This window comes from Mercenaria mercenaria, chromosome 2 (assembly GCF_021730395.1).
Source record: "Mercenaria mercenaria strain notata chromosome 2, MADL_Memer_1, whole genome shotgun sequence".
Lineage (NCBI taxonomy): Eukaryota > Metazoa > Mollusca > Bivalvia > Venerida > Veneridae > Mercenaria > Mercenaria mercenaria.
In genome coordinates, this window is record NC_069362.1 from 7,533,876 (window position 1) to 7,543,680 (window position 9,805).

At 34.0% G+C, this 9,805-nt stretch overlaps 1 protein-coding gene across 1 annotated transcript in view; it reads left to right on the plus strand.

Moving 5' to 3' along the window:
* The window catches only part of LOC128550283 (uncharacterized), a 51,251-nt gene extending 42,843 nt beyond the window's left edge, over positions 1-8,408 (plus strand). Inside the window, exons 4-5 of the mRNA XM_053529022.1 lie at positions 6,819-6,932; positions 7,286-8,408. Coding sequence (XP_053384997.1) covers positions 6,819-6,932; positions 7,286-7,380 — 209 coding nt within the window. The 3' untranslated portion in view covers positions 7,381-8,408. The remainder of the gene's footprint in view (positions 1-6,818; positions 6,933-7,285) is intronic.
* Positions 8,409-9,805: the final 1,397 nt, after the last annotated feature.

Below are 9,805 nucleotides of genomic sequence, written 5' to 3' on the forward strand. Positions count from 1 at the left end.
ATTGAAGAAAATACTTGTTTACACTTCAAGAGACTACATTTTTGGTCCAATCTTAATGAAAATTGGTCAGAATATTTGTTTCCATGAAATCACTATGTCAAACATGTTAACACTATTATGGTGTGTTTAGGTGAGCGACCTAGGGCCATCTTGGCCCTCTTGTTTACTTATCAGACAGTGAAATGTTGTTTTTCCGTAACACACTTCAGAATGCTTACTACTGCCACTGTTTTTAAGATAGGTAAGAAGAAATTGGAGCCACAGTTATAAACATACTGGTTTATTTAAACCATTAGGGGTAAAATTTAAGATATTTTTCTGTTAACTCAGAAATTGCCTGAAATATAGTTGTTGTTTTTTTATTACACATTCTAAGTAATTATTTTTAGGTAACATGTCAATAAAACACACAATACCATCAATCTGTTCAATTACATGATCATACAAATTGTATGTGTGTAAAAAGCCAAGTTTTTTATAAAGTATTTTTGAATTTTAGAAGTAATAGCATTACAAGGAAGTATACAAAATCAATCTAGTTTGCTTAAAAGGGAAACCACAGATCTATGAATCATAGGCCTTGAGTCAAGGCCTTTGCTGTCCATGACGATTTGATAAAATACATTTTGTCCTTAGCCATTCGACCTCCGCCTCTGTTTAATGTTGGTATTTGGCACAGAATCCAGGAACACTGGTTAAGTTAACTGCTCATCGTTACATGACCGAATTTCTGTTGCAAAGCGGTGCTAAACCAAAGAAAATATGCCGGGTTTTAAAGTAGGAATTTTAAATTTAAGACTTTTACCACCCCTTGTCAAAACTGGTATCTTATAGTGACAGCAAACCAAGATACAAGAAATATATGTTAACTTGATAGATATGAAATGAAGACGACTATTGTAGTCATTTTTGAAACATTTAACAGCATGACAGAATGTACAAAATATGTTTTAATATTTCAAATTGTACAGACAACGACTAAATTGTACTATGTGGTGGGATATTCCTATATATATTTGAACATTAAGAGAAATGCTAAGAGAAACTATGCATCAGTCGTAATATTAATTAACGTTTGAATATCAATTAAATTAGGTATCAAAGGTTATGAAGAAGGCATGAACTCTCTTTGTCAAAAGTCCAAACTGCAGCAAGAGACTTAAGAGCATTTATGATAAATTGATTCAGAATCAAACTGTAATCCATAAAAAATGATTTATTAATAGCCTGTGATCTTTTGTCACTTGCTTTCCATTTTATAAACAATATGTTATAAAGCAACACATTATTTATAAAACCAAACCAACAAGAGTGCAAATATGCTACAGTAGGTTAAATCAAAATGAAATTATCGAAAGTCACATCTTAATGAAAACGTGCAGAATGTGATTCTTGTAACACAGCTGTCTCAGTTTTTTCCCCAGACATTTTCTTCCTGAAAGTTCTGAAGTGTACTAAGTATTTGTTTTTAATAATTTAGTATAATTAATATACTCAGCGTCACTGAAAAGTTACCACCCTAATTGCCCTTATATTTTACAAATCGCATTGGACTGTGTCAAGAGCATAACACGACTACATTTTTTACGCAACTGAGACGTCACTCGTGTAAAGATTTGTCAAATTCGATTAACTCCATTTGAGGCACGGGCTGCACGTGCAAAATGACTTTTTCCAGCAATGTCGATATGTACGAAAATTCTATCGCAAATCATTCATCGCACTTGAAAGTTAGTCGACAGACTAAAAGGAATACGTTAAAAAAAGAGAATATCCATGCTAAGAATGCCACGTTTAAGGCACGATCAACGCCATCAGGCCACTGGTATTGTTATGTAGATCTTTCATGTCGTGAAATTGCACGTCGTATGTGCTGTTCTCAAAAAAAATTATGTATCTATGACACATAATGTCTTCGTACAGTGTAGTCATTACCTATATGATTTGCAATATTTCAAATGATATTTAGGATATATTACGGTATTTCTAACTGTTACAAAATTAAAACTGTAAGTTTCTTCATTGCATATCCATCAAGTTGACATGTTTTTTCTGATATCTTGGTTTTCTATCGCTTAATATTGTTCACACTCTTGACATGTTTTTGCAAATTCATAGGTTTAAATCAAAAGATTGTTTAAATATATAGCCAGTATTCGACATCTTGTTTTTTATGTTTGTTCAGTGCTGCTTTTCAACAGTGAACATTTTATTGGTGAACGAATAAATATCTCACGATAATACATGTGTTTCTTAAATTCAAAATACTAGATGCCCATAGGCAACATGTCGAGCCCGCCAGCTGTCAAAAGGAATGGGAGTTGCACATGACACTCCCTGTCTCATTGAGGCAAACATTTATGCCAAATAAAAAAGAGATTGCAAAAAGTCACAATATAAGTTATTTAAAGTAACAACAAAGGGACGTAAATCTTAAAAAAAAAAAAAAAAAAAAAAAAAAAGATCAAAATTCACCTGAAAATTGGATGTAACATGCATGTTGTACTACAGAAAAGTGGTCTTGATTTTTCCCTACGACCAGTAATAAAAATGTTACGAATATAAGCTATTTATAGTAACAACAAAGGGAAGTAATTCTAGGATCTTGCGCATGACACTCCGTCTCATGATGATGAACAATTGTGTTAAGTTACATCAAAATCCCTCTATGCATCAAAAAGAAATGCTCCAGACAAAGTCATTCTTGTATCTGACTTTTGACCTCTAAGTGTGACCTTGACCTTAGACCTAGGGACCTGGTTCTCGGCTTGACACTCCGTCTCATGATGGTGAACAATTGTGCCAAGTTACATCAAAATCCCTCCATGCATGAAGAAGAAATGCTCTGGACAGTCATTTTTGAATTTGACCTTTGACCTGTGTGACCTTGACCTTTGCGATAGGAACCTGGGGTTTGCGCATGACACTCCATCTCACTGAGATTAACATTCATGCCAAATATAAACAAGATTGCTCCATGCATGTCAAAGTTATGGTCCGGACAAACGAATCAGGACGCACGCACGTACGGACGCACGCACATACACCGAACAGCCATTTGGACAACTATGTCTTCGCATCCGCAAGCGGGCTCGACAAAAATGCTTTTTTTCTCACGTATTTAATGACTGCATAGATACACTTTACACAATAATACACGGTTGTGGAGGATATCATGTTACAGATTTAGGATACTACTGTTACAGTATTCCTGGATAACGTTACAGCATTCGGGGGATAATAATCGCTGGCGGTGTCTTGTTTGCCAAAGAAATGGTAAAGATTTATCTTTTTTAGCAAAAATAAAAAATGTATTTCTAGATCAGTGGTATGTATGTCATTTGAGACATGGCTTAACATACGAAACACAGTATATTGATGCTGTCTATCAAGCATTTTATGACAAAATCCGATATTTTGATAGAAAATTATCAAAAAGAAATTGATTAAAAGATACTTCAACAGTAATTTATGCTCATTTGCAACGATAAAAACCCTCTCCAGGCATGCACACATAATACGAGGTAGAAATTACTGAGGGTCTAATTTTTCGCGGTTTTATAAAATGTTACAGTTGAGCAGGATATGTTACAGTTGTGGGGTGCTACTTCTGGATGTGTTACAGATTTAGGATGATACTTTTTGGAATAAGTTTAGACAATATACAATACCAGAATAGTAAATAAAATTTAAACATCATAAATTATGCGGTTTTTTGTAAGATGTAACAAATATATTTAAATATTACACCAAGTGCATTTTTTTTCAAATTTCTAAATTCTAAATCAACATCTGTATAATTATACTAAAATGATATAAAACATTTCAATGGAAAGCTGGTGTTCTATATCCATATATATGATACATAATCACCAATTCGCAGTGAATCGTCGTTTGCACTTTAATCGGCTGATCCTTTATAAATAGTACCTGTTTAGCCTACCAAGCAATCGATATCTCCTAGCTTCAGAAGAGCTTGGCAATGCGTGTTATTAACAATGATTTCAATTACTAATATGCTTAAAAGAAAATATCCTCTCGGAATTGGTAATGGAGAACTTAAGAAGAAATTAATTGACTTTTCTAAATAAAATTCGTACATGTGAAATAAAACTTTATTTCAAATAACAAAAGATACTTTTTTTGTGAAAACATGTATACGTATTTACTGTTGGAACAACCACTGAATCACCGTCTGCTTGCAGGCGCGTAGCTGCCTACACGCAGATATGAAGCTGCATAATGAAGATCTGGCAAGCATGCACAAATTAAATCTGAAGCATAATCTATTTGGTCACAGTAAGGAGCCTGTATCATTTAACAGAGGATGCTATACGCAGCTCCTAATTACAATGTCTAAATGTTTCAGAAGGTTCATCTAAAAATAAATGCGTCTTTGTCTTTGTATGTATGCCGGTGTCAAGGGTTTTTCAGGACTGTGCGCCATTCGAAGGCATGTCTCAGGGCTGTAATGTCCACTATCTGGCTTTGTGTTCACGCGAGCACGAGCACATTAAATTCGGGCTGTTCGTAACCTAATAACCATAGTAACTTGCTATATCGTCTTAAATTTGAACAAAAGTAATCTATGTGAATATAAATAAAGAAACACTTAGAGCATTTTCGATATCGTTCCACGATATGTCTGTTGATTTATTCTGAGGTTATGACAAAAGTTTGCGTTTTTTAACAACCTATGTATTTAGAGATTGTTCAAATGATCGGTCAGTTTGCATGGAAAAGGGATAGGAGATTTGCTCTGCATAACTTGGATTATCAACTGTGGAAATCTTAGGTTTATCATCACAAACTTCTGATATAGGATCCTCTTTGCTTGAATCAGCGTATGAACATGTTTAGTTGGTGTATGAACACGTTTTATTTTATGAACTGGACTGTCAGTAGTTTGTTTTGTTTGAATTTTATTTAACTGTTCATAATGTGATTCTCGACATATCACAACAGACATCTTCTCCCGTTAGGTTGAATGTTCTAGTTTTTTTCTTTCCTGTGTTTTTAAACGTTGTTACAGCAACTTTATTCCTTGGATGCCACTCTAGTACATGGCTGACTACTTCAAATGATGAAATAAATGTTGTGTGGCAGTATTTATATCTAACAACAGAATCCTGAAGAAGAAAAATGTATTATCCTAAATCTGTAACACATCCAGAAGTAGCATCCCACAACTGTAACATATCCTGCTAAACAGTAATATTTTATAAAACCATGAAAAATTAGACCCTCAGTAATTTTCTACCTCGTATTATAAGTGCATGCCTGGAGAGGGTTTTTATCGATGCATATGAGCATAAAATACAGTTGGAATAGCTTTTAATCAATTTCTTTTCGATAATGTTCTATCAAAATATCGAATTTTGTCATAAAACGCTTGATAAACATCAATATACTGTGTTTCGCATGTTAAGCCATGTCTCAAATGACATACATACCACTGATCTAGAAACACAATTTTTATTTTTGCCAAAAAGAGATAAATCTTTACCATTTCTTTGGCAAACAAAGCACCGCCAGCTATTATTATCCTCCGAATGCTGTAACGTTATCCAGGAATACTGTAACAGTAGCATCCTAAATCTGTAACATGATATCCTCCACAACCGAGTATCGTGTAACAGTTCTTCCCCCGTGAAAATGGAAATGTAACATGTGTAACGTATGTTACATACAGATTCCTCTTTCAAATAAGTGTATACACTATATTTTCATATGATGCTTTTAAGACCAGATCAAAACTGTTTGGTTTAATAAAATTTGTAAAAATGAAAACTTTTTGTCATTTTGTAACATTTTCATTTATATTCATGAATATGCATATTAGTTAATTAACATAAAAATATTGCTATTAAAAGGCCAATGTCTCAGCTCTGTTTTGATACCATTTTTATTGTTTTATCATCAAAACTGATAAAACTGACCAATATATGATTATCATCTATATGGTTGTTCTTTTCAAAACTGAAAGGTTGCCGTCTGGTAACAGTGAAAACATATATATAGTCCAAAAGAGTTTTTTGATGGGAACATTTTTCATTTTGAAAGAGTTGGTCCTGTCAAACAATTTGGTACCCATGAAAAAAAGTTTAGGGAGGATGCCTGGTAGACGTTGCTGGTCTCCTGCCTAATAAAACCGTCATCAGCACTTACTCTTTAGGGTATCATCTTTTAATACATTCTTTCAGATAAATGTAGAACATGTTGAAAATCTGTGATTTGTTAAACTGCAACAGTTTATTCATAAGACACCTTTCTTCATGTTTCAGTGTTGTTACGAATATTTGCCCCACAATGAACTAATCATCCCTGATAATTAACTCTAATGTTTGTTTTCAACATCTCAGGTGTTAACATTGTTGTCACCAACATACACGTCGGTGCTGTTATGCTGCGTAATGTTAGGGTCATATGAAAACCTACATGTATATACCAACTTTGCATTGTAACTGATTTAATAACTTGGTTAATTTTATAACTTGTCTCTGAATTTAGGTGCAAGATCTAAAAATCCATTCAAGGCATAAAAGTGGACATTTTGGATCAGTTCAGGCCAAGAAATGTACCATTTTGTGATTTTTAAGATAATAGGTAGTCGTTTAAATGAGCTAGACCCAGAGTAAGGAAAGTAGTAGCGTTTTATTTTCAAAAGAAGGCTGGTATCAAGATTTGTTGCCTTAAAGGCTAAGAATTTAGTTTTCACATAATTTTGTCAGGCATTATGTTTTACAACCCGGTTAGACTGTTTCGCCTCTTTTGAAGCTAAAATGGATTGCATTTCAATAAAAAACTTATCTTTGTAGAGCTTATTGTCGTCTGCAGGACAACAGACTTGCCTCTACTGTCAAGATCTAGATACCAGCAGTATGACCGCATTGTGGTCTTAAGAGAACCGAGACACGCTTTAGTTCCATCAGGTAATATTTCAGTCCGACAAAGAATGTTACTAAGTTTTATTTACTCAGTGGATATTCATTCAGTAGATAAAGGTTTAGAAATGATGCCAGAAAGAATGCTGAAAATTGTGTAGAAAACTATAATGCACTTGTTTCTATCATTTTTAAATAAACCAGTAGGAACTATTGCTTTTAGGGGTGTGCTCTAAGATGTAAAGCATACTATCATTTTATGTAGCACATTTATAGTTTATTGTAAAAAGTAAAGTTGAATACCTTCGACTTTACAATAAAGTTTAATGGGCGACTGCCTCTGTAAGGAAAGAAGTGACCATATTTTGAAAGTATTTATTGGTGTTTTTTTTATTTTATAGGAGGTCGGCTTTCTGCTAACGAGTATGCTGTCGGACTTGGAGAGTTTCTTTTCAAATTTAATAAAGGCACAGACGCTTTAACTTTGGCTTTCTAAACTACACAGATTGTTTCAGCAGCAAGTTCAAATACCTGACAAAAATGTGCTAGTCATACCAAAGAGTATGTTTCACTAAACTAAAATTAAATGTTTAATCAAAGCTTATTGAATTGATAAAAGATATAGAACTTCATATCAAATATCTATATATCAAAATACCTGCTGACTTGGTAATCTGTGTTAACTAGAATATAAACGGAATTTCTGACACTGCGGAAAATGGTTCCGTATACGGGAGTGTACGCATTCCGTATACTCCTAATATACGGGCGTATACGGAAACATCCCGTATTCTTTAATTGAAAGTTCATGTTTTTCTCACATGGATCCGTTCATTCATACTTAGCATAAATACGTTTCAACAGTTTATGTCAGTATTCAAAGTTAGGGATTGGCAAGGTTCAAAAGTATGTTTAAGGCGTAGGTTTTGATCATACTTTCAGGAAAGATACCTTTTATATGATATTCGTATATTAGACATATACGGGACCGTATACTCCCGTATATGCACACATTTTTCGCAGTGTGATATCATCATTTTGTCAATTTTGCTGTAAAAAAAGATTAAAATTGTAAGCCTGGATTATCCACTTTAATATGAACACTGTGTTACTTGGCGTCGGATATTACTGCTCTGAAATTTGTTATCAGCTATGCAATTTTTCCTTGTATGCATCTCAAGGATCTACTTCATAGCTTTTGTTGACAATGGATATGTAGCAGTGTGTATATAATGTATATATTTGATCTGTGATATCGATTGTCCGATTAGCTCAGTTGGTAGAGCATAGCTTTTTGTTGACAATGGATATGTAGCAGTGTGTATATAATGTATATAGTAGATCTATGATATCGGTTGTCCGATTAGCTCAGTTACTTGCAAGCAGAAGGTCGCAGGTTCGAGTCCTGTATCGGGCATTTGTCCGCTTCTATCACAGATATTGTTAGTAAATCATTTTCGTTTAAATTATCACATATATATTTATATATTAAAATAAATTTTGTAAATAGAAAGATTTCTTGTATCTATATGTTTCTTTTACTTTACACATTCTTTTCTGAATTATCATATCCCCCCAAAAAATAATGCAATTTTCTGATGGTAATAGGGGATAATTAATTCATGAAATATTAGTGTGAGAGTTTTGGCTATTTTGTCATATGGGTAATGATGCGGAATAACTATAGATATTCAAAGGACAAGGAAAGCCTGACGATAAGTTAATTTCATATGAAAGGTGAGCTATTGTGACCGGTCATTGTCCGGCGTCCGTCGTGCGTCAACATTTGCCTTGTGAACATTCTAGAAGCCACATTTGTGACCCAATCTTTATGAAACTTGGTCAGAATGTTAGTCTTGATGATCTCTAGGCCAAATTCGAAACTGGGTCATGTGGGGTCAAAAACTAGGTCAGTAGGTCAGATCAAAGGAAAACCTTGTGAACACTCTAGAGACCACTTTTGTGATCTAATCTTTATGAAATTTGGTCATAACGTTTGTCTTTATGATCTCTAGGCCAAGTTCGAAACTGGGTCATGTGGAGTCAAAAACTAGGTCAGTAAATCAGATCAAAGGAATAGCTTGTGAACACTCTAGAGACCACATTTGTGACCCAATCTTTATAAAACTTGATCAGAATGTTAGTATTGATGATCTCTAGGTCAAGTTCGAAACTGGGTCATGTGGGGTCAAAAACTAGGTCAGTAGGTCAGATCAAAGGAAAAGCTTGTGAACACTCTAGAGACCACAGTTGTGTCCCAATATTTATGAAACTTAGAAAGTTTTGCTTGATGATTTCTAGGTCAAGTTTGAAACTTGGTCATGTGGGGTCAAAAACTAGGTCAGTAGGTCAAATCAAAGGAAAAGCTTGTGAACATTTTAGAGACTACATTTGAGACTCAATCTTTATGAAACTGGGTCAGAATATTTGTCGTAATCATTTCTAGGTCAAGTTTGAATCTGGGTCATGTGGGGTCAAAAACTAGATCACTAGGCCAGATCAAAGGAAAAGCTTTTCAACACTCTAGAGACCACAATTTATGAAATTTAGTCAGAATGTGTGTCTTGATGATCTTTAGATCAAATTCAACTCTTGGTCATGTGGGGTCAAAAACTAGGTCAGTACGCCAGATCAACTCTGGTGAACAATATATAGGGCCATCATGGCCCTCCTGTTTTTAAATCTGACCACTATTGAAAAAGATATAGCAGTTTAAAATTTAAGAAAACTGCTGATCATGGAGGCAGCTATTTTGTGTTTATAACGTCATTTGCACACTAGTATACTATATGTAGCAAATGACCTTTTAAATAGATTAATTTTATATGTTTCTTCAGTGTAAGATGCAAAACATTGTGATTTCTTTCATTATAGCTGGAAAAATAGAGAAATTATTTTACAGAAATAAGTAGATACAATTC